The sequence below is a fragment of the Pogona vitticeps genome, chromosome 5 (genome assembly GCF_051106095.1).
Source record: "Pogona vitticeps strain Pit_001003342236 chromosome 5, PviZW2.1, whole genome shotgun sequence".
In the NCBI taxonomy this organism is placed as follows: Eukaryota; Metazoa; Chordata; class Lepidosauria; order Squamata; family Agamidae; genus Pogona; species Pogona vitticeps.
The window spans coordinates 150,490,447-150,516,162 of record NC_135787.1 but is presented as its reverse complement, the minus strand read 5'-3'; the positions used below and the strand labels follow the sequence as shown (position 1 = coordinate 150,516,162).

At 38.4% G+C, this 25,716-nt stretch overlaps 1 protein-coding gene and 1 long non-coding RNA gene across 19 annotated transcripts in view; one reads left to right on the top strand and one right to left on the bottom strand.

The window, feature by feature from the left end:
* The window catches only part of PPFIA2 (PPFI scaffold protein A2), a 324,926-nt gene that overhangs the window by 279,948 nt on the left and 19,262 nt on the right, over positions 1-25,716 (top strand). For 11 of the 18 annotated variants that reach the window (XM_078376967.1, XM_078376962.1, XM_020777862.3 and 8 more), the window contains 2 exons: positions 18,887-18,968; positions 21,867-22,067. In XM_078376967.1, the coding sequence (XP_078233093.1) occupies positions 18,887-18,968; positions 21,867-22,067 (283 nt within the window). Of the gene's footprint in view, positions 1-13,250; positions 13,260-18,886; positions 18,969-21,866; positions 22,068-25,716 lie in introns of all 18 variants that reach the window. The other 7 variants (XM_078376960.1, XM_078376972.1, XM_078376961.1 and 4 more) reach the window with 1 other exon arrangement.
* LOC144583355 (uncharacterized) lies at positions 1,517-5,816 on the bottom strand. Its single transcript, XR_013537104.1, has 2 exons — positions 5,572-5,816; positions 1,517-2,337 (listed from the first exon to the last, which is right to left on the bottom strand). It is a non-coding gene; the product is annotated as an uncharacterized LOC144583355 (long non-coding RNA).

Genomic DNA, 25,716 nt, shown 5'->3' with positions numbered 1-25,716 from the left:
AAGTCCACAAAATAGGCTATCTTGGCATGATGAGACCTATATAACATACTTTCACTCCCCATAATGTTTCTCATAGCCATAGATCTATATAATTTATTTTCATGTTACTGTTTTCCCAACAGATGACTATGTTATAAAATATGTTTCATATTCTATTTAAAGAAAGAAAGAAAAAGGAAGCATTAGGAATGTTGAACAGTTTGCTGTTGGTAATGTAAAAGTGTTTGATGAAGAAATGCTGTCATGCAGCATTTGCACCCCAGTCTGTGGGCTCCAGTGGCACATGGTGCATGGATCCCAAATACATGTAAGGTCATTCAATTTACTGTAGTTTCATACCTTTCTTTTTTCTCCCTTATACCTGAAGGATTAGTAGTAGTTGTTATCGTTGTTGGAGGAGGCATATACTCTTGATACAGCTTTTTTTTCCTGTAAGACTCTTACATGGCATTAAGACCAACTTTTTCACAACTCAGAAAACAGCATCAGTGTGGCTGACAGCTTTGTCTGAAAAGCACCTGCATTCAGGGGAGCACATCTTCAGTAGGTGAAAACAAAGATGTTTTCCTTTGTATGTGAGACCCATTGCTCCCTTTTGGTAATCTACAATACATTCCACGGTCCTTCCATGTATAAATAGAAATCTCTCTGCAAGAAAACTTTCAGATGAGGGATGAATGTCAACTTTGGCTTTATAAATGAGGGCAGCCCAATAGAGTACAGTATTACTCAGATCAAAGAAGCTGGACTCTTCCAGGATATTGCACTGGGGATTGAACTAGTAAGACAGGAAACGTTGTTAGAGTGCCAGTGACTTAAAGGCTCCTGATGCTACAAATACATGATGGACCAAAATATTAATTGTTTAGAAAACCTTTTTCAATGAAAGTGGAGCTCTTGTGTGTGAAATTCATTAAAAGAGAAGTTTCCTGAAGCTGTGATCTCAAACCTCGTTGCTTCTGTGGAATCACTACAACTGAATCATTTCGTGTATTCACACTCTGAAATACAGGATGCAAATAATATGAAGTGTCTCTCAGAGAAATATGCAATTTCATAGACTTCACACTTCATTAGTCAAATACATCTATTGTTGATTTCACATACTTGTTAGATTCATATGTGGTTATTGCAGCTGGCATGGATTTGATTTTCAGAAATTCAATCAAAAGCAAATAAATTAAATGAGGATCATTTATTTATCATCCTGTAATCATTCCCACATTTACACTTTATTGACTGAAGTTCATGTCTTCAATTACTATATTTTACAAAGAGAGCAAGAAGATTAATTATCAATTTAAAAGTTTGCATATAAATGCATATTCTTTTAAAACTCTGCATTAATTTGGATGGAGTGAATTCAATATAGCTATGAAATACAAATGCTACATTTTATAATAGGAAATAATAATATTAATTTGAATTGTTCAATGTGCCTATCAGATTGCCCCATTCTTTCCATATTCAGAATTTTGAATCTGTTTTTTATTTTAATTTTCCAAATAAGTCTCCATTTTTATTTTTACTGACATATATTTAATTTTTCTTCCTTCCCCCCCCCCATGAAGAAGGTAATAGGTCTCAAAAACATACATTATCATTGAACCAGAAAGGGAAGTAAATAAGAATATTTCTGCAGTTCTATCTAATCAAGAGGTTGAAGATTTTATTATTATTATTATTATTATTATTATTATTATTATTATTATTATTATTATTATTATTATTATTATTATTATTATTATTATTATTATTATTATTATTATTATTATTTGGTACTACAACTTCAGGCAGCATGGGCCTCTTTGCAATAGTTTTTATAATGTATAAGATTTTGATTATCCAGGTTTTGGGGTTCTAGAAAGTTACAAGTCTTGAATATTTATTAAACATATACCTTGAACTTTCACAGGCCTTCCTCAGTTCACATGAACACATTCAGCTCTCAGAGAGCTGTGCTGTGTTTAAATGTTGGTTTAAATAGAAACTGTAGTGAACGCAATCCTGAAATCTGAACTTCTCTGAGCTCCTGTTGGAGTGTGCTGTAGTCTGGAGCTTGGAAAAAAATCTCATATGCTGTTTCAGCAGATATTCTAAGGACAAATCATCCTACAGATTAGAATAGTCACTTCTACAAAGTCTGTTTCACCCCTAAGAAGAATTTTGACACGATCGTGGGTGGATTCCTTCTGCTACATACCATATTTGTCAATAATGATATTGAAAGAGCTATGAGTACAGCATTAGCTCTGGCAAGGATATGTTCATCTTTAGCTAATCCTGCTAGATTGCAGAGAAGAGAAGGGAAACAAAATGTATGGGAGATAGGGAAAGCTACAGAAAACCCCTTCATGGATTGCTGCCTTGTCGTGGCGAAGGGGCTTGAGTAACTCAGAGAAGCTATGGGCTATGCCGTGCAGGGACACCCAAGACAGACAGGACATAGTGGAGAGTTCCGACTAAACGCAATCCACCTGGAGTAGGAAATGGCAAGCCACTCCAGTATCTTTGCCAAGAACACCCCATGATCAGAAACAAAAGGCTAAAAGATATGACGCTGGAAGATGGGCCCCTCAGGTCGGAAGGCGTCCAACATGCTACTGAGGAAGAGTGGAGGACAAGTACAAGTAGCTCCAGAGCTAATGAAGTGGTTGGGCCAAAGCCGAAAGGACGCTCAGCTGTGGACGTGCCTGGAAGTGAAAGGAAAATCCAATGCTGCAAAGAAAAATACTGCATAGGAACCTGGAATGTAAGATCTATGAACGTTGGGAAGCTGGAGGTGGTCAAACAGGAGATGGCAAGAATAAACATCGACATCCTGGGCATCAGTGAACTAAAATGGACAGGAATGGGCGAATTCAGCTCAGATGATTATCATATCTACTACTGTGGGCAAGAATCCCGTAGAAGGAATGGAGTAGCCCTCATAGTCAACAAAAGAGTGGGAAAAGCTGTAATGGGATACAATCTCAAAAATGATAGAATGATGTCAATACGAATCCAAGGCAGACCATTCAACATCACAATAATCCAAGTTTATGCACCAACCAGCATTGCTGAGGAGACTGAAATTGAACAATTCTATGAAGATTTACAACACCTTCTAGAACTGACACCAAAGAAAGATGTTCTTCTCATTCTAGGGGACTGGAATGCTAAAGTAGGGAGCCAAGAGATAAAAGGAACAACAGGGAAGTTTGGCCTTGGAGTTCAGAATGAAGCAGGACAAAGGCTAATAGAGTTTTGTCAAGAGAATAAGCTGGTCATCACAAACACTCTTTTCCAACAACACAAGAGGCGACTCTATACATGGAAATCACCAGATGGGCAATATCGAAATCAGATTGATTATATTCTCTGCAGCCAAAGATGGAGAAGCTCTATACAGTCAGCAAAAACAAGACCTGGAGCTGACTGCGGTTCTGATCATCAGCTTCTCATAGCAAAATTCAAGCTTAGACTGAAGAGAGTAGGAAAAACCACTGGGCCACTCAGGTATAATCTAAACCAAATCCCTTATGAATACACAGTGGAAGTAAAGAACAGATTTAAGGAATTAGATTTGGTGGACAGAGTGCCTGAAGAACTTTGGATAGAGGCTCGTAACATTGTACAGGAGGCAGCAACGAAAACCATCCCAAAGAAAAGGAAATGCAAGAAAGCAAAGTGGCTGTCCAACGAGGCCTTAGAAATAGCAGAGAGGAGAAGGGAAACAAAATGCAAGGGAGATAGCGAAAGTTACAGAAAATTGAATGCAGACTTCCAAAGAATAGCAAGGAGAGACAAGAGGGCCTTCTTAAATGAACAATGCAAAGAAATAGAGGAAGATAACAGAAAAGGAAAGACCAGAGAGCTGTTCAGGAAAATTGGAGATATTAGAGGAACATTTTGCGCAAAGATGAACATGATAAAAGACAAAAATGGGAGGGACCTAACAGAAGCAGAAGACGTCAAGAAGAGGTGGCAAGAATACACAGAGGAATTATATCAGAAAGATTTGGATATCCCGGACAACCCAGACAATGTAGCTGCTGACCTTGAGCCAGACATCCTGGAGAGTGAAGTCAAGTGGGCCTTAGAAAGCCTGGCTAACAACAAGGCCAGTGGAGGTGATGGCATCCCAGTTGAACTATTTAAAATCTTGAAAGATGATGCTGTTAAGGTGCTACATTCAATATGCCAGCAAGTTTGGAAAACCCAACAGTGGCCAGAGGATTGGAAAAGATCAGTCTACATCCCAATCCCAAAGAAAGGCAGTGCCAAAGAATGCTCCAACTACCGAACAATTGCACTCATTTCGCACGCTAGCAAGGTTATGCTCAAAATCCTGCAAGGTAGGCTTCAGCAGTATGTGGACCGAGAACTCCCAGAAGTACAAGCTGGATTCCGAAGAGGCAGAGGAACTCGAGACCAAATTGCTAACTTGCGCTGGATTATGGAGAAAGCCAGAGAGTTCCAGAAAAATATCTACTTCTGCTTCATTGACTATGCGAAAGCCTTTGACTGTGTGGACCACAACAAACTATGGCAAGTTCTTAAAGAAATGGGAGTGCCTGACCACTTTATCTGTCTCCTGAGAAACCTATATGTGGGACAGGAAGCAACAGTTAGAACTGGTCATGGAACAACTGAGTGGTTCAAAATTGGGAAAGGAGTACGGCAAGGCTGTATATTGTCCTCCAGCTTATTTAACTTATATGCAGAATACATCATGCGGAAGGCTGGACTGGAAGAAACCCAAGCCGGAATTAAGATTGCCGGAAGAAATATCAACAACCTCCGATATGCAGATGATACCACTCTGATGGCAGAAAGTGAGGAGGAATTAAAGAACCTTGTAATGAGAGTGAAAGAGGAGAGTGCAAAAAACGGTCTGAAACTCAACATCAAAAAAACTAAGATCATGGCCACTGGTCCCATCACCTCCTGGGAAATAGAAGGGGAAGATATGGAGGCAGTGTCAAATTTTATCTTCCTGGGCTCCATGATCACTGCAGATGGAGACAGCAGCCCTGAAATTAAAAGGCGCCTTCTTCTTGGGAGGAAAGTGATGACAAATCTTGACAGCATCTTGAAAAGCAGAGACATCACCTTGCCAACAAAAGTCCGAATAGTCAAAGCTATGGTTTTTCCTGTCGTGATGTATGGAAGAGAGAGCTGGACCATAAAGAAAGCAGACCGCCGAAGAATTGATGCCTTTGAATTGTGGTGCTGGAGGAGGCTCTTGAGAATCCCCTGGACTGCAAGGAGAACAAACCTATCAGTTCTAAAGGAAATCAACCCTGAATGCTCACTTGAAGGACAGATCCTGAAGCTGAGGCTCCAGTACTTTGGCCATCTCATGAGAAGAAAAGAGTCCTTGGAAAAAACCTTGATGTTAGGAAGGTGTGATGGCAAGAGGAGAAGGGGACGACCGAGGATGAGATGGCTGGACAGTGTCTGCGAAGCAACCAACATGAACCTGACACAACTCCGGGAGGCAGTAGAAGACAGGAGGGCCTGGCGTGCTCTGGTCCATGGGGTCACGAAGAGTCGGACACGACTAAACGACTAAACACACAAACACACACACAGAAAATTGAATGCAGACTTCCAAAGAATAGCAAGGACAGACAAGAGGGCCTTCTTAAATGAACAGTGCAAAATAATAGAGGAAAATAATAGAAAGGGAAAAACCAGAGATCAAGAAAATTGGAGATATGAAAAGAACATTTTGTGCAAAAATAGGCATGATAAAGGACAAAAATGGTAGAGACTTAACAGAAGCAGAAGACATCAAGAAGTGGTGGCAAGAATACACAGAGGAATTATACCAGAAAGATCTGGATGTCCCGGACAACCCAGATACTGTGGTTGCTGACCTTGAGCCACAGACATCCTGGAGAGTGGGGTCAAGTGGGCCTTAGAAAGCATGGCTAACAACAGGGCTAGTGAAGGTGATGGCATTCCAGTTGAAATAATTAAAATCTTAAAAGATGACGTTGTTAAGGTGCTACGCTCAATATGCCAGCAAGTATGGATATCTCAGCTGTGGCGAGAGGATTGGAAAAGATCAGTCTACATCCCAATCCCAAAGAAGGGCAGTGCCAAAGAATGCTCCAACTACCACACAATTGCACTCATTTCACATGCTACCAAGGTTATGCTCAAAATCCTACAAGGTAGCCTTCAGCAGTATGTAGGCCAAACTAGAATTCAGATTGCTGGAAGAAATATAACAACCTCTGATATTTAAACATGGCTTCATGTCCCCTCTTAACCTTCTTTTTATAAGGCTAAATATTTCCACAGTTAGAACTGGATATGGAACAACTGATTGGTTCAAAATTGAGAAAGGAGTATGACAAGGCTGTATATTGTCCCCCAGTTTATTTAACTTATAGGCAGAATACATTATGCGGAAGGCTGGACTGGAGGAATCCCAAAACAGAATTAAGATTGCCGGAAGAAATATCAACAACCTCCGATATGCAGACGATACCACTCTGATGGCAGAAAGTAAGGAGGAATTAAAGAACCTCTTAATGAGGGTGAAAGAGGAGAGCACAAAAAATGGTCTGAAGCTCAACATTAGAAAAACTAAGATCATGGCAAATGGTCCCATCACCTCCTAGCAAATAGAAGGGGAAGATATGGAGTCAATAACAGTTTTTACTTTCTTGTGCTCCATGATCACTGCAGATGGTGACAGTAGCCACGAAATTAAAAGACACCTTCTTCTTGGGAGGAAAGCCATGCCAAACCTAGGTAGCATCTTAAACCACAGAGACATCACCTTGCCAACAAAGGTCTGCATAGTGAAAGGTATGGTTTTTCCAGTAGCAATGTATGGAAGTGAGAGCCGGACCATAAAAAAGGCTGACCACTCAAGAATTGATGCTTTTGAACTGTGGTGCTGGAGGAAGCTCTTGAGAGTCCCCTGGACTGCAAAGAAAACAACCCTATCCATTTTAAAGGAAATCAACCCTGAGTGCTCACTGGAAGGACAGATTCTGAAGCTGAGGCTTCAATACTTTGGCCATTTCATGAGAGGAATAGACTCCTTGGAAAAGACCCTGATGTTGGGAAAGTGTGAGGGCAAGAGGAGAAGGGGACGACAGAGGACAAGATGGTTGGACAGTGTCACCGAAGCTACCAACATGAATTTGACCCAACTCCGGGAGGCAGTGGAAGACAGGAGGGCCTGGCCTGCTCTGGTCCATGGGTCACAAAGAGTTGGACACGACTTAATGACTAAATACCAACAACAACAACTAGCATTGCTCCAGTCATAAAGTGTGGTAACTCAAGGGAAGAACTAATATCTATTACACTTTACTTGAATTTGTTCAGTATTCCGTTCAATGTTAATTGATTATTCTTTTTTTCAAATGCTACACACTATGTCTACATGTAGGGAAGTGGATAAGCAAACCATTGATACTGTGCTCCTGAGAAGAGAAGCTTTCTGCATAGGACAGAGAGAACAGGGTTTTCTTGCCACATCATGGATTGTTACTGAGCAACACAGAAATAATTTACGGTAGCTGTCAGCTATCATTCAGTCGCATCTTGGACAAGGGAAATATCATTTGGGAGGTAAAGAACTGGATGAAAGTCCACAGTTTACTGCTTTTTCTACAGCTACTAGAAAATATATACAAACCCAGGGGAAATCAACCAGGGCAGGATTCAGGGAAAAAAGCAAATTTTCTCTACTGTATGGGATAAAGTATACAGTCTACTGCAGGGAAGATTTGGGCTCACTGCCTTTGGTGTGGATTTTCATAAAAGAAGGAAGTGTAAATAAAACTAGTCTTCTGCCTACCAGTTCCCTTCCCCCTCCTCCATGCACACATTCTGTATGCAAGCTGGTTTTGAAGATCTAGTGGATCAAGGATGGCAGGTGCTTCTCTAAAGGCTTCATTTGTAAGCCTCCATGTATTTCCCTTAATCGCCGAGCAACAACTTAGCATCTTCTGCCTGAGCAGTTCTTCAGTCAAGATGTTTTGTGTATTGTGTACTCACCAATATTAAGTAGCTGCCAAAGAGAAGTCTTGCATGGATTCAGTCTGGTTTTACTCTGTGCACAATTTTAAAGCTCTTATATAAGAAATCATACTCTACTTCCACACTAGGCATTTAATCTGAAGAGGATATCATCTTTCCATGAAAATCCAAATGAAGTCATTGTCAGTTTAGCTGTATTCCAGTGTTCTCTGCGTAATGTTCTGTTGGAGTTATTACAACCTCACATGCTGCCTATAACAGGAGCGGCTGGGAGGGACCTTTCTGGGCTGGTGTGACTGTCAGGCTATCCAGGAGTAGCCAATTGTTCCTTCCCTAGACTTGAATTTCAAAGAGAGCCCCACCTCTCTGCTCTGACTCTTTTTTCACACTCTCCATTGTCAGTTAGAAGCAGTCAGATAGTCTGTTGAGACCTTTTGCTGAAAGGCAGTCAGCCATGTTGTTAGCTTGCTGTTTTATCTATTCAACTGTAAGTAAATGAATTTTTTACGTTTTCTCTAACAAATGCTACAATATTATCTTCTTTGAACATTTTAAAATATAATACAAAATAAGCTCTACTTTGTAAAGAGGCAAAAAGCAATTTCAACTCCTTTTCTGTACTGCAGAAATAGGCAACCTGTGATCCTGAAAATGCAGCCTATGAATCTGTAACTATCCTTCACCAGTGACCATGTTGGCTGGGGCTGATAGATGTTGCCATCAAGCAATCTCCAGAAACTACAGATTGTCCAATCTTGCCATACAAAACTGACTAATTAAGCACCAATTCAAGAATGTCACAATATAATAGGAGAAAGCTAAAGTGTCATAAACAAAAAATTTTGTTTCACCTTTTTTAAGTGAAAGGGAGCGGGTAGCTAATGGTCCATTAGCCCTGAGAAACCTCAAAAAAGACTTTGCCAGGTTGGTGCTGGCATTACATTCCAATCTAAAAGACAGCCGCAAATAAAGTCCATGAGGACATGGCAGAACATGTTGCAGAGTTTTGAATGTTTGTGAAAATCCTCAGCAGAAGTGCAGGAATTAACAGAGCAGAATTAGATTCACGTTCCCCAGAGCAGTCCACCGCTTTTACTCAACAACTTGGCACTTACAGTCTCAATAACTCATCCTTAGACATTTGTATGAGAAAATGTATAAGGTTTCATTTGTTTACAGCCCAGATGTTGGAAATCACAGATAAGCAAACCCTATATACTGCATAATCTTTGCTTCCCTCTAGTCACCAGTTCTGGTAATACTTTGTAAACACGTATTTTTGGAAGATTTAATGTAATAGTTTCATGCAGTAGATAAGTGAAACCACTGATTCTGCAGATACAAGAGTCTCACTGTACAGATAATTGTGAACCACCCCGACCCTGTTTTGTAGCTTAAATAGGATTGCTCCATTTTAATTTAGTTTCCAGCATGTGAGTTTGTTGGTATTGAACCAAAAGTGGCACTGGTTAGTGTTTCACCTGGTGAATATTACGTGAACATTGGTCTAAATGCTATGCTCATCTCACAAGTTATTTTTCTTGATATGCAAAGTTTACCTATGGGTAGTAAGTTGGGTCTTTTGTTTTCCACCTGAGAAGATCCTTGATAGCTTAGCCTGCTTCCCTACCCCCATGATAAGCATAACTTTGGTATGACATGTGGGTCAAGGTTATTTGTCCATCAGAGCAATTTGTGTGTCAGCCAGATTGTCCACTCTTATGGGAAATGGGGACAATATTTGCTCCCCCTTTTTTTCTTTTGTTCCTTCCCCCCCCCCCCCCCCCGGTTTTGTGAAGTACTGGCACGGAGGGAAGACATCGCCATGACAAGCAGATGGTCATATTTTTCAAGAGTAGACATCATAGAAGCAAAAACCTTGACGTATTTTGCAGCTAGCAATATGCTTCCTTGGCATAGTTTTCAAAGAGGAAAATTCCAGGCAGTGGCAGAAAAAAAGATTGCCATCTTGCACAAATTTTGAGTGGAGCAACCAAGAAGCATGGCAGTAATACAATCGTGTGGTGGCTACAACATTTAGAGCAGAAGCAATCCTTTAGCATCTAGAGGGAATGTACTCAAGTACTTTTTAGGTGGACACAATAGTGGCAAATCCTTTTTTAAAATTTCTGTGATAGTACAGAAGGAAAAAGAGAAAGCACATTCTGCTCAGAATTATTAACCCAAAAAGCTTGTTCTTCACACTCCAAAGGTCAGTGAGCCAGTCAAGCATCCAGGTCACTCACACTCCCCAACTGAATACTGTAGATCAGTGGTCTCCAACCTTGGGCCTCCAGATGTTCCTGGACTTCAACTCCCAGGAATCCTGGCCAGCAGAGGTGGTGATGAAGGCTTCTGGGAGCTGTAGTCTAAGAACATCTGGAGGCCCAAGGTTGGGGACCACTGCTGTAGATTGTCCATGAATAGGAAAATGGCAGCATTCTTTCCTACAGTGGGGCTAGGATGGGGGGCTCAGCAGAATTTACAATGTCAGAAGTAGGGATTATTTCAAGTAAGGCTTTTGCATATCTGGGGTTATTATAACCCTGTTGGCAGCCCTGACACGAGCAGTTAAGCAACACATATGTAGAAATTTGCCTAAACAGGATCATCCTCTAATTATGTTCCTTCTAATTTTAGTTGAGTCTTTAATTATACTAGTTTGCGTTGTTCATCTTTTAGCTACAAAAAGTCTAATTTTGCCTAGTGTCATGTACAAAATATTGCTTTCAGTGAGTCTAGTAATTAAATGCATTTTTTTAAAAAAAATGAAATTGAATTAATTGTACTATTAAGATAAGGCAATTAATAACCATGTTCATTTTCTCTTAATTCTGTTGCTGAAGTAATCTATTAGCATAGCCAATAAGATTGTATGCTTTTGTTTATCCATTATGAATACTTAATTACCATGCGATTCATAATTATTTCCAGTTGTCCATGATTGGGCAAAGACTATTGTAACATGAAATTTGCCTTTGTTTCTCATTTGTATCAGGACTTGCAAGAAATCATGATTAATAGCACTCCAGTTTGACAAAACTCTGCTCTAGTAAAATAATCATTGTATAATACATCTGTCATAATACTTCATCTCCCCTCCAAAGGAAAAATATCCTGGTGAAGCCAGATAAACACAATACAGGCCTCCTAGGATGGCTAAATATGGATTTGTTTGGGGAGGGGATCTATAATCATGAGTAGTAAAGATTTGAAAAACTGAGCTTGTGATTTTCAAGCTCAGATTTTCAAATCTTTACTACTCAGGTTAAGGCAAATGTCTAATTCCTTGCACATCTTGCAAGAAGAAATGTTAAGAGTCCCAAATCCTTTTACAGGACATGTATATACAGTATTACAGCAATCCTCTCTAACCTGGTGCCCTCCAAATTTCTGGACTAGAATTTCCGGAAGCCCCCAGCATACAGAGAATATCAGAGTGGTGAAGTCTGCATCTGAGTGTTCTGTAAGCACATTGATCAACTGTAAGCAGTTGATTAACAACTGCTAAGAAAAATCTAAGAACAACTGGTGTGAAACCAAATCAACAGTCCATCTAGTTGAACAATATATTGCTGTCAGAATGAGCAGCCAGAGAACTCACACAAATGGACATATCTATCTGCAGCATCTAATAGTCAGTATATTGTCTCTTGATTGGTGTGTTCTATTGCCAGATTTATCCTCCCTGGACCTGCTGCTGCAAGATGTCTGTAATGATCTGTCCTTCAGCTCATACCCTGGCTTCTGTCTCTAAAGACCAGTTCACTCTGTCAAAATGTCCTTTCACATGCAGTGCATTCTTCACTGTCTCATACTCTCATGACCATAAAATAGGAAGTCTAAGCAACATGCAAATGTCATTCCTGTAGCTGAGCCAGGGGTGGTGGTGGATATGAAAAAAGCAAATGTCTGCTTGGGAAGGGGATAGTGGGAAACTAGTGTTAAGGAGACAGGATTTAACTCTTTGCTCCCCACAGTAGTCCTACTCAGAATCTCTCTCTCTCTTTCTCTCTCTATCTCTATCTCTATCTCTCTCTATCTCTCACTCACACTCTCTCTCACTCACACACACAAACAAACACACACAATCTCTGATGTCCATGAGGGTAGCTGAGAAGGTTAAATCAGTAGTTGAATTCCAGTGACTGATTCAGAAAATCACCATTACAACGCTGAAGGTGTTTCCATATTTGTAGAAGGTCTTGGTTGTGTTGTATTTTCCCCTTTATTGTGCCCCCATCCTGATTTGTACATCAGTTTGTTCACCATTCCTGAAAGAGCACTGTGTATATTTTTAAAATTAAAAAAATGAAATTATTGTGTAGCTGAGCTTCATTCAGTGTGGATATGAACTGGTCCTAGATATGGAACAGTTTCATTAATAAATGCCAATTGAGAAATTCTCATGACGTTTAACAAAATTATTCAGGGCCTTGCAGTGATGACTAATTGTAAAAAAGACAAACACATGTTGTCTTACATGTTGACAGAGGCTTGTTCTGTTGCAATTGTAAACCATTTTGTGTATTCAACATTTTGTGACTTTCAATTTGAGATTAAACTTGAATAAATAACATTAATCAGGGAAATCCAGTAGCTGTTTTTATCCAGTGGTCAATGCTGTGTAAAATGCAGTAATTCTGGCTGGGTTTGGCAAAAGAAGGAGAGAGGGAGATCAGTACAGTGGTGCCTCACAAGACAAATGCCTCGCAGGACAAAAAACCTGCAAGACAAATGGTTCTGGCAATGAGGTTGTTGACTCGCAAGACTAATGTTTCTATGGCCGTGCTTCGCAAGACAAATGTTTTCCGTTTTTTGTTCCTGCTCGTGTTTGCTGATTTTTAAATGTTTTTCTATGATGTTTAAAAAGTTAGTTTTTTGATTGAAATTTTTGAAATCATCTCCACAATATGTATGGCTTTAAAGAGCACTTAATAAACCCTTTGTAAACCAAATTTGACTTTGTTCTGACTTTTTTTGCCCATAGGGACACATTAATTAGATTTCAATGCATTCCTATGGGAAAATACATTTCGCATGACAAATTTTTTTGCAAGACAACATTAACCATGGAATAAATTAAATTCGTCTTGCGAGGCACCACTGTATTAGTAAATGAATAACTATTATCATGCTTACTATGCTGCTTCTTTAATTTTTTACTCTATCATATGATTTCTTTTATAGATTGACATATGTTCATTAATATTTGTGTGCTTTTCTTTTCCATTCATCTCTCTTCATCTCATGAAAAGCACATCTGGGTAAGTTAAACCACTATGGTTGCTGATCATACTCATTTTCAGCACCATGCTTGAATTTCTTCTTTTATTTCCTTTTATTATGATTTTTTCCTTTAATAGACTGGTAAATATATGAAACTCTATCATTTGCAGATCTAGATTGAGAACTGAAACAAAACTCAATTTAAAAAAAATCTGAATTGGGAACATTTTGTTTGTTTGGAGTCTATGGATATACTAATATATTTTTAAATGAACTGAGTGAAATTCTAGATGTGCTGATATAAATTACGAAGCCCTTGTTGTACTTTTATGGTATGGCTCTGGTATTTCACTCATTCATGCATTCATTTGCTTGTTCTATATGAGTTGCATATAGAACAACATAATTTTATATTAATTTTTATATTAATTTTCCACCTCTTAATTTCATTTTTTTCCAATTCAGTTAATTTGCAAATTTAAGAATATATATTTCATTGCTCTTCTGAGTTTGGATCAAAAGATTTAGGCTGCAATCCTCTATCCATTACCTTGGATTGAGCCCCATTTAAATAAATGGGACTTAATTCTGAGTAGGTATGTATAGGATATTACTATTAAAATTTGTAATCATTCAGACAATTTAGAAAGGGAACAAACTTCTTTATAAGACCACATGTAAAGCATCCAAAATAAGTAAAATTGTTCAAAAATACAGGTATGTTGACTTTGATATCTTTGTGATATTACACAAAAGCCCTTTTGTTGTGGAGGAAGAATTTAAGATATTAATTTTGGATTTGATGTTAAAATATATTACTGTAATAGCTAAAATCATATATGGAATCAATCTTGTTTAATGTACCTGAAAACTGCAAGGGTCTGTAATTTTATCTAGGAAATTTACTATAAGATTATAAAGCGATATATTGTGCAGGTTGGTTTATTCATTACCATGGTAATGGTTGCAGCAGCAGTATATTTGGAACGTTACTTATTTGCCATTATAATTCTAAGACATGCCTTATTTCTATTGACAATACAGTATTCCAACCTCTGTTTCCATTTCTGCAAAGTACACTTTCAGAAAAAGCAATAATGTTCACTACATTGAAGTACACATTAAACAAACAATTACAACATTATTTAAACAAGTTGCACTTTTAATAAAGGAATATTAGAATGTAACTGGTTTCTAGGACTGAAAACTTTTAAATCTACTTTCAATTAGCATTTTGGTGATGTTTTTATTTTCCCCAAAAGTTATCCAAGAAAATGCTCTGGACAAGAGATAAATGTAAATTTATAAACTATTTGGTACAGAAAAGTGTGTTGCTTATATACTGCCCCGTTGTGCTAAACACATTCTCTGGACAGTTTACAAGTTAATTATTCAAGCTACATATTGCCCCCCCCCCCACCTAGTGAGCAGGGCACAGTGGATCCTCGACTTACGGACTTTTCGAGTTACAGACTTCACTGGCCACAAAATTTAGGTTCGATGTGCAGCTGGAGAATCGATTTACAGACCAGAAAAAACCAAAATGGAACAAAAACGGAACAAAAATGGCAGGTTATGGATTAATCAGTTTTCAATGCATTGTAGGTCAATTGAGACTCGACCTACAGACTTTTCGACCTGTAGCCACCATTCCAATATGGAATTCTATAAGTAGAGGGTCCACTGTACTCATTTTACCAACTTCAGAAGGATGGAAGGCTGAGTGAACCCTGAGCTGGTTACCTGGGATTGAACCCCGGGTTGTGAGCACAATTTTGGCTGCAGTACAGCAGTTTAACCACTGCACCATGAGATGCCACACCAAAAAAGCATTAAAAATTAACAAAGGTGATGGATTATGCAAATTGGATTAATCAGACTTCAGTAGTGACTTAAAACATATCTAGATTTAATTTTTAATAGATTTTTAAAATGTGCCATTACCCAATTTAACTTGGGTAAGTTTGACTATTAGCATTGAATTTGGAATATAGTATTTCAGTTGTAATCTAGATAAATGTTCTTGACACTAGAGGTAGTCAGTAAATTGCTAGAGAAAGCAATTTTTTAATATTCCTAAACATATTTGTTCAGATGGGAAGTTCATTGTTGGAACAGAAAGCAACAATGTAAGAGCACAGCAGTCAATGAAGAAGAATCTTATGTGTTGGATTGTAACCGGCTCATGCCATTAGCCCTTGTGATTTAATCCTTCTTAAAATATCCATACTTTGCCGTTTAATATAATTGAATGAATATTTTATACTGTAGATTATACTGTATACCTGAGAAGACATACATGAAAAACAGATAGTTCTTGATACAAACTCCACATTAATGGAATTTGCACAATTCTGTTCTTCAATGGACCCTCGACTTACAGACGGCTCCACTTACAGACTTTTTGAGTTACAGACTTCTCTGGCTGCAAAATTTAGGTTTGAGTTAGCCAAAGAATCGACCTATAGACCGGGGGGAAAAACGGCTGGTTACGGGTTAATCGGTTTTCAATGCATTGTAGGTCAATGGAGCCTCGGCCTACAGACTTTTCAACCTGCAGCCACCATTCTAATATGGATTAATTCCGTAAGTCGAGGGTCCACTGTACTTTAATTGGGCTAAAACATTATTTAAAATCTGTTGCACAGTTACACAAAATATATAAGTTTTAAGAGCAACCAGGCATGCAACAGATAACATCTATGGAGATTTCTTGATTTACAGCAATTACCTTCAAAAAGTTATGCCTTTTTTTTAACTGTGCAACAGGGTTTCAACCATCAAGTACCAACAAATACAGCATTGTAATGCAGCCTTGCCGTCTCCGGCTTGTCCTATTAGCAGGGGAGGTTGGAAGTCATAGTTCAACACAATTGGTATGTGTGCTAGGTTGCAGTAGACTATCATAATATGACTGCCAGTCTGTGACATACACTGCAAATGAAACTCAGCATCTTTTTTAAACACCTGGACTACCACAATGGTATACTCCAGACATACCAATATTCACTGTACATACTAAAATCTATTCTTCCCTATTTTCATATGTTTCTACTAAATTTGCCACCTGATTTTCCTCAGTTTATGCACAGACTCAATTTTTTTTCTGTTTATTGAACCTATCACTCAGAGGCCAAGTCTAATTATACACAATGAGTTGTCCAGGACCAACTCTTTCAGCAACTTATTCCAAATAATTTCTAACTCACAAAATGTATTCAATAGGTTTTCTGTTCATCATAATTAACTCTTTATTCCTTTACTGAGAATAGCAGATACTTAATGCCTTGGATAGAAAGAATTGAAATTTTGCTACTACATTCAAAGTATATTTCCACATTAAGCTTATTTTTGTTTAGCCTTTCTCCAACATGCTGAGGCCCACATTTTTGCCAATTAATTTAGTATATTTATGCAATTCCTTAATTACCAGATCTAAGTACACTATACAAAATAATTGAACCACTAGTTTAGAAACAAATTCCAGTCCCACTAAGAACAATCTATTTTGCTCAGTATGAAAATTAGCAAAGGTCTGAATAAATGAATGAGCTTTTGACAGGTACCAAAATGTCATGAAAGTTAAGTGCTTGCCACAATGCAGGGCAGAAGGAATTCTAAAGACATACACATTTATAGCCAGGCATGTATAGAGTCATTAAAGTGACATATAAGCATTCTGCTGCTACATTTAAATGTCTTTACTATGTGTTTTAGCCCCATGAACATGTACTCGTGCAATTAGCAGCCCTGATTTATGTGCTGGTAGACATTGACAGTTATGTGGCTATGGGCTAGCGTGCAAGGCCAGTGTCTTTAAATATGAGGGGGTGTTTGTTGAGCTGTCTTGTAGTGAATTGTTTTCTTGGTGAGTCATATAAATTAGTGCTTAGAATCCCATAAGAAGAATGCTCAAGTGATCTTCCACCCATAAACTTGCCAGTTTAAATTTCCACAGCCTACAATGGAAGAGCCATATTTTTCAACATTAAATATACATCATTCAAGAGAACTTGAAAAATTCAGGGCACTACCTAATAATACATTCATACCTTAGTGTTTTACTTAGTAAAATCTTGAAGGAAATGGAATAGGAAGGTCTTTCAAGCTTCAGTAGCTTCCATGTTCTTTTATATAATTTAACATAGAAGCTGTAGATATGTACAATAATATATTCAGCATAGTAAATTTGGCTGGAGACAAATATTGGAAAACAATATTACCGAGAGACTGAACTTTGGTCTTCAGCTCTGCTGCATTATCAGTAAACATATAGTCACTGATATGGTGAAATTCAAAATTGGTTTTACAATAGTAAGATTATGAGTGACTGTATATTATTTTTTGTAATTCAGTTGCATGCTGAAGAAAACCATGGTTTGAAAAACCTCATCTTTTATAGTAATGGAAAATGATGTCTATCTCATCAAGTGTTTTCAAAGATAGTTTGCATGTATAAATCACTAATCCTGAGTTATAAAATAAAGCACTTGAAAGCACATAGCCAATTTCATTTCAGAGGAATGTTCTGAAACAGTATGAGCAAAAAGTCCAAGTACACTATTTGATCCGGGTGTTATAGTCCACTTTCACCTTTACAACAAGCTACCTGAAGGGCAGAATTATGTACAGTATAGCCTAGTTCAATGGCTCCCAACCTTGAGTCCCCAGATGTTCTTGGACTAAAACTCTCAGAAGCTTTCACCACTAGTTCTGCTGGGCAGGATTTCTGGGAGTTGTAGTCCAGGAAGATCATGTGGTCAAAGGTTGGGAAGCACTGGCCTAGTTAAAGCTCAGGACTGCAAGCTCAGAGTGTTGTTGAATTTGAAACTCTTGAGGATCATAGTGTATGCAAATACTTCCCTGAAGGTAGATGGCACTTCTCTACACATATATGCTACACTGTCATGTGTTTCCCTTGAGCAATGTGGATCAAGTCTAAGTAGGTTTTCTGAAAAGGCCTAATACGCAGTAGACCTCATACTCAACATTTTGGGAAGATGATTTCAAAATCTGTCTCACCATACCCCTTTTGGACAGCCTGGCTATTTTCTGCCTAATGATTGTAGAACACATTTCCCAGAATCCTGTTGGGGTTCTTTGAAGATCTGCATAAGTGGCTGCAGGTAATTGGTGAGATATCAGAGTGTGCCTCAGTTGTGTGCCTGGTCCAACAGCCTGGCAGCATAACTGAAATACCTTCTCTTTTAGTTGCAGTTGGCTATGGAAAGTTATTCAAAGATTTTGCAAACACCGGTAGGATTCTGGCCCGTGCTATTTAAGAGAGAAATAATTGTATCCTTTTCCAGATTGTTATAACAATTTATTTTTAAATGTAGCCACTGTAGCTTCTGTAATTTAAGGAGGAAATGTTTTGAAACTAAATTTAGGTCACTTTGTTTGTTGAGGGAATAAATGGATGGCAAGATAAAATGAAATAGTGGAGAAGAAGAACATATTTGGCCAAGGAACATGAATATTCTCAACAAAGAATATAATTCCCCCCCCCCCGAGGTTCAGCAAGATTGGCAGATGAGTAAAGAAGATTAATGTACAATATCATTGTTGTGGTATGCCAAAATGTCATTGTACATTGGTAATTATAATCCTGTCTGGTGTTTCTAGGTACCAACACACATTTTAATAGTCTGTGATGTACTTTTAGGCATGAACTTCTGGAGGAAGCTCGGAGGAAAGGACTACCTTTCGCACAGTGGGATGGGCCTACGGTGGTTGCATGGTTGGAGGTAAGCCCTATGAAAACCTTCTGAAAGTATGCACCTCCCTAATATCTTTGTTCTTCATTTCCAAAGAGAGGAAGACTGGATCCCAGTTACTGAACTAACCTGTACAACCAAAATTTGGTTTCATTTAATAATCAATCTTACAATCTTAAGCAAGTTCCGCAGAACTATCCGTTCAGAATGCAATCATCATTTTAACCTAAGATGAAAGAGAGTCGAGAAGTAAGCCACCATTTTCTTCTTATGTCATTAGAAGAAAAGAAAAATACATTCAATTCAGTTTTGTTTGTTCAGTTACTACAAGTAACTGTATAACACTTAGGATTACTTCCCTAGAAGACATCTTAAAGTAGTAGAAAAATGAGAAATACATCTGCTTGCATAATAAGTCATCCAAACTTCAGAGTTAAATAAAATGCTGTAATTGTGTCTAGCTACACATTCTAATCTACTTATATCTCTTTAGATTTTGGCAATTAGGTTTGTGGGCTCATATAGTAATAGATGTTACAGGATTGGGTTTGTGGCTTCTGCTACATTTTCACTCCCACTCTTCCTTCTCTTGCCTCTGTCAGACAGAACACCAAAAGGGAGTACTATGTTCGTTACAATTTTGTCTTTGAATTTTGCCACCTCATATCTTCCTGAAATCTTGTCCCATCATTTCCTCTTCCACAGCATTCCTGAAAGTTATTCCTCTGGAGCTCCTCTTTATGGCCTTAAACCCTTGAAAGAACTGAGAAAAAGTTGTTTACAATGTCTAAATGAACGGTGTTAGTTTATTTCTTTAAAGTCCTGCCTTCCCTTTCTTCTTCCTCAGTTTTATCTTCTCCTTTACATCTCCTGACATTAGCTGATCTGCTCCGATCAAGAAGGTCATCATCATTTTAGCTGGCACTAGCACAGCTGCTTTGATATCACAGAAGTATAAGTGTTCTTTCCTCTTTTCTCTGAGTGTTGGAGGGGCACTGCAGAATTCTGAGATCCAAGTAAAAAATTCTCCAAACTTCTGCTATTATTATTACTATTAGTAGTAGTAGTCCCTCATCCTTTCTTATAAGAGTTAAGGACTCCGGCTGATGCAGCAAATTTTTCTTTCAGTCTGTAAAGACTGAAATCCTGGTGCTTTGTTGTTCCTGTAGAAGATTAATGGTACAACTTTTAGTGACTTCTTACTGGCAATTAACAAGTCCCTGCTGGGGTTCTCAAACAGACATCAATCCACCAGGTACACTTTTCAATCATTCTGTAGCATCTGAATCTAAATTGTTTTAGTAATGATACAGGTGTGCTTCAAAGTCAACAAAATCCACATTCTTGAGCACAGTGGCTACAAAACATACCATTTTTCCATGCAAACACTTTATAAAAAAATCATTACTGCCTTTTTTACACTGAAGAGCTTCCTTAAAAATGCTATACTTTGACTCAAGGAAACATCTACAGGATTCACATTGCTGAAATGGATTTCCTGCACATATCCTTCAAAGGTTTGAAACATGGTTTATTAAGCATAACTCCCCAACACATTTTTGATGTCCAAACAGATAAGGCCTGCATCTGAAACTCAAAGCCATGGAAGCTCACTAGGGGAAAACTGGCAAAGCCACTCCTTAAATATATCACTTACCTTGAAGGCCTTATTAGGGTCACTCTATGTCTGTTCTCACTTGACAGTGCATAACAACAAATAAATTAAGAGAGTCTTGAGCCATTAGGAATTGTAAAAATGCTTTTCAGTGAAGGAATCCATCTTGAATAATATGGTACACATGCAAATAATGTCTCAGACTTAAATGTATGAAATGTATATTTTAAAAAGAAAGAAAAGTACCAGTATTCATAGATGTAAAAGCAATATTTTAATTAATTTCATTTTAAAAAGAATTTTTTGTTATTTTAATTAATTTTGGGTTTTTTAAGTTATCATGTAAAGCCTAAATTATCAATTCTTTGCATTTTATATAAACTTCTGAATTTCTGTAATACTGAAGAATGACTTGGAGAAGGCAGTGTATGGAAGCAGCCTTCATTTCCATAGCCACGCTTTTCTTTCTTGATTAGAAATATGTTTTGTTCCCAAGCCACTCAACAACATAACCTCAGGATTGTTGCAATACTGTTATCTAATCAGAATCATTCCATGACATCTAATTTGTATACAAATGAGCACAAAGCAAAATGTTTTCTAATAATGGTTTTTGAGGAAGAACAGCCATTGGAAGGCCCTCAAAATGTTTTTGAAGGACTTCTGAAACCTTATTTGCTTGGTGGCACTTCCTCACTTGTTCCTATGGATCATATTAGTCTGAAAAATAACTCATTTTCATCCTTCCAGTTGTGATGTCATAGTAGGATCACAGCTGGTTATGATGCCAATAAGAAAAGGACTGTTTTGAATATATATACAAAGGAGGGCACTGTAGTTAACGCCATGAAACAAAGCAAAAGCAATGTGTGCTGTTTATATGCCCCCATATAAACAGCTTAAAGAGCGATTAAAGCTCTCTCTGGGCAGTATGCATTTTAATTATACAGGCTACACAGTGCCCCCTCCCAGCGAGCTGAATACTCCGTTTAGTGACTTCAGAAGGATGGAAGGCTGAGTCAACCCTGAGCTGGCTACCTGAGTCTATGGGGATTGAGCTCAGATTGTGAGCAGAGTTTTGACTGCAATACCACAAGGCTCCTATGAAAAGTGTCACACTGGAGCACTGCCCCCTGAATACCAGATTCTGCAGACTGGCAGTGGCAGGAGTGCCCTTTAAAAAATAAAAACAAAACCTTTGTCATCACTTGAAACAGATATATACAATTCACATCAGCTTTGTTTTAGCTCAAATTCAACAATGGGCAAAGTCACTGCCAATCTTAATTTTTGTCACTGCTTCTCTTCTCCAGTTATGGCTGGGAATGCCCGCATGGTATGTTGCTGCATGTCGTGCAAATGTGAAAAGTGGTGCAATTATGTCTGCATTGTCGGATACTGAGATTCAAAGAGAAATTGGAATCAGCAACCCTCTCCATCGCTTGAAGCTCCGACTCGCAATTCAGGAGATGGTGTCCCTCACAAGCCCCTCAGCTCCTCCAACATCTAGAACGGTGAGTCAGATTCATCTAGCTCATATGAATGTAAGAAACAAAGTGTTGAATCGGGCCAAAAGTTCCATCTATCCTGAATCTGGACGGTTCTCTCAGTAGGTGAGTAGGTGCCTCCAGGGAAGGAGAGTGGTGAAGAAGGGGAAATAATCTTCCTCTGCTATTGACATTCAGCAAGAAGTATTAACTAGAATTACTGCTTTTGAACATGGGAGGCTCCATTAAACCAGCATAGCTAACAGACACTCTTGGAATATATCCTTCTCACAGATCTTTTCCTTCTGTACAGACCCCTATCATCCTTAATAGAGGAGCTGCCTGCTGTTACTACTGCATCCAGTATAATGTCACAAAAATGGAGATTCTCAATGGTGGTCCTTTTTTTCTCTACCATACCCTCCCCACACAGTCCAAGAAGCAGAGGCTATAACTCTATGTAGTCCTTCAAAGAGTGTGGAGCCCACATACATTGAGGAGAGCGTACTAGCATCATGATTGTCTCTTTAATCACAGAAACCTGGCTGTTTGAAGAGAAGGCTGTATCTGTGCAGCCTGTCCTCATGAGCCAGACCACCAGAACTGGTCTTCAAGTTCACCTAAAGAGCTTAGCAGAGTACAGCACTCTCTCCCTCTTAGTCAGTCATCTTTCCATAATAAAAGAGATGCTCAAGGAACGGGGGCAGTGCAGTCTGCTCAATATGTCTAGACTCCACAAGCTTTAAGACAGACTTGGATAGGGCTTCTGTTCAGTTTCAATCACCTGCTGAAATTGTGTGAGTGTTTGTAGGACTTGCATTATTTTTGTACTGCTGTAGGTCTTTCCAAGCTGGTAATGATTTTTGTCACTTTATTTTTAACTTTTAACTATTTTTGGAACTTCTATGTTGTTTTTACCTTTTTTTTACCTTTTATATATATGCATTAATGTACACCACTTAGAGATTTTGCTATATCATGCTGTCATGTAAGTACTGTAAATGAATAAACATGCTTAATATGTTTTATCTTCAGCAATTGTTCTCACCAGGCAGACAGGAAAGAAACAAAAATGTGCTATGAGAACAGTTAGGGCAGTAGATTGTCAGTTGGCAGGAATTAAAAATTTAGTTTTCTTTTTCATTGTTCACTATGGGGAAAAACTTCAGCTCTTCTCAGATGGACTCACTGATGCTTTCTTATTCTGAAATATTGACTGCTCTGTTCACTGATTCTCCTTCATTAAATAAATGACTAGTAAGCAAACATTGTACAGAAAAGTATTGTCATTGGTAGCCAGCGGGAATTTGAAGGCAGTCATCCTCTATCCTTAATACGATTGATGAACTGTGATGCACACATAAGAAAGGGTTGATTCATCAATTTTATACAATTAATCCATTTAGCCCAGTATTGTCAACTCTCACTGGCAGCAACTTCCAAATATTTCAGGCAGGACTCCTTTCTAGTCCTGCCTGGAGACTTGTGGTATCCCTGTCTGGCCCTCCTTAGCTTCAGAAATGAAGTGGGATCACATGTTGTCATTGTATTGTGATGGCGATGATTTGATAGTATGAAATAATGAGGAATATAAGAAAGCAACTTATGGAATCTTTGTCAGCTGTGGTAGATAAACGGTATCTTTTTGATCAAAGAGAGTGACTGTGTGGGCACTTGAATCATTTAGTTTTAGTCAACCTCTCAGAGTCATCCAGTTTATTTATTTATTTATTTATTTTATTTTATTTTATACCCCACCTATCTGGTCATTGTGACCACTCTAGTTTGGGAAATGAATAGCATCCATGCAAGAACAAGAGGGTATAGGGTTTGCTGCACACCTGCATACTCATACTTCTCTTTTCTCTCACTATCTTCTCTCTCTTCCTCTCTCACTCATAAACATAAACATTATTATCACTTTTCTTTAACACTTTTTTTTGGCTTAGCATTTGTAAAGAGTGGGTTCCCATCAGCAGCAGTAACTCTGAGAGTAAAAGTCAGAGAGCCATGGAGCCACCTTGAAATGTATCTCTTAGAAAATGCTCTGGCTTCCAATGGAGCTCTGAGATGATGTAGGAATGAGAAGAAATCACTGGAGACTGAGGCCACGATTGTCCAAACTATTGTACTCGCAATGACTAAGTATAGATATGAAAGATGGCAATGAAGAAAGCTCACAGGAAAAAAATGACTCACCTGAAATGTGGTGTTGGAGGAGAGCCTTACAGATCCCATTAGAAAAAATACCAATAGGTTCTATATTAAATCAAGCTTGGACTCCCACTAGAAGCTAAAATTATTAAACTGTGGCTGTTGTACTTTGGACGTACTATGAGAGGACAAATCTCACTGAAAAAGACAATAATGCTAGGAAAAGTAGAGGGCAATAGGAGGAGGGTGTCAGGTTCTCATGTGGCCCTTGGTTGTTTGACCAAGCAAAAGCTCACGCGATGTGTCATTCAGCTGCCACCAATTGATTACATCAATTTTATTCACTATTAATGATTTAAATCCAGGGAACGTATCATTTAAGAACAATGTAGAAATTTCTTCGTGAAGACTTTCATGGCCGGGATCTAATGGTTGTTGTGGGTTTTTCGGGCTCTTTGGCCATGTTCTGAAGGTTGTTCTTCCTAACATTTTGCCAGTCTCTGTGGCCGGCATCTTCAGAGGACAGCAACCTGTGCTCTGGTGTCCTCTGAAGGTTACTGTCCTCTGAAGATGCCGGCCACAGAGACTGGTGAAACATTAGGAAGAACAACCTATGAATTTTCCTAAGTTATCTTTTTTAATGATTTCCATAGTCTAGGGGTGCTGACTTAAATAATTTTGCACTTTTCTCTTCAGGAAGTGGTTTTTTTTTTAAATCCCAGAACCCAAACAAAGCCTTTTGGTACTTATTCCCCCAAGCAGACACACAGCTACTGCATCCAGGATTCATATCTCAGTAAGCATATTTTCTCTCTGTGCACCTTAAAGAATATTGTCATGCTTATAGCAAAGTATTGCCGCCGTTGCTGGCTGCTCTGAAAGGAAGAAAAAGAAGAAAAGATGAATTATGACAATGCAGGAATCCAGTTCCTGAGCACAGTTTTTCTGTACCAGGACTCTTGCATGTGCTTTGTATTTCATGGTGCTTGCTGCGGGGCTTCCTGAAAGGGTAGTGTGTCAGCTATGATGCCAGTGCAGACCACAATGTCCTGCACATTTAGATTTCAAAGCTCTGAAACAGCACACCTGACTGCTGAAATCAGAGCCATCTGGACAGGTACTAAAAAGGGATTTATTTATTATGTTTTTATTAGGCATATACAAAACAAGTTCTCAAGGCAGCACGCAGTTACTGGAAAACAGAACAGTATAAGTTGACACAAGATGAAAATATAGAAGCAGAACAGAACAAAAACAACAGGATAAAAATATACAACAAATATAAAGCACAGCTCAAGGTCATATAAAAATACAACTCAAGGTCAAGCTGATAAAATACAGCAAAAATGAGATGCTAAAAACGAAGAGCTAGACATAAAATGAAGTCAAACCTTCATGTAAGAGGGATTAAAACAACAAAGATTTAAAAAGTCAAAAGGAAAATGAAAGTCTTAACCTGCCATGAGAAAGTAAACTTGGTGCCAGACAAACTTCTTTCAGGAGAGCATTACATAGATAGTGG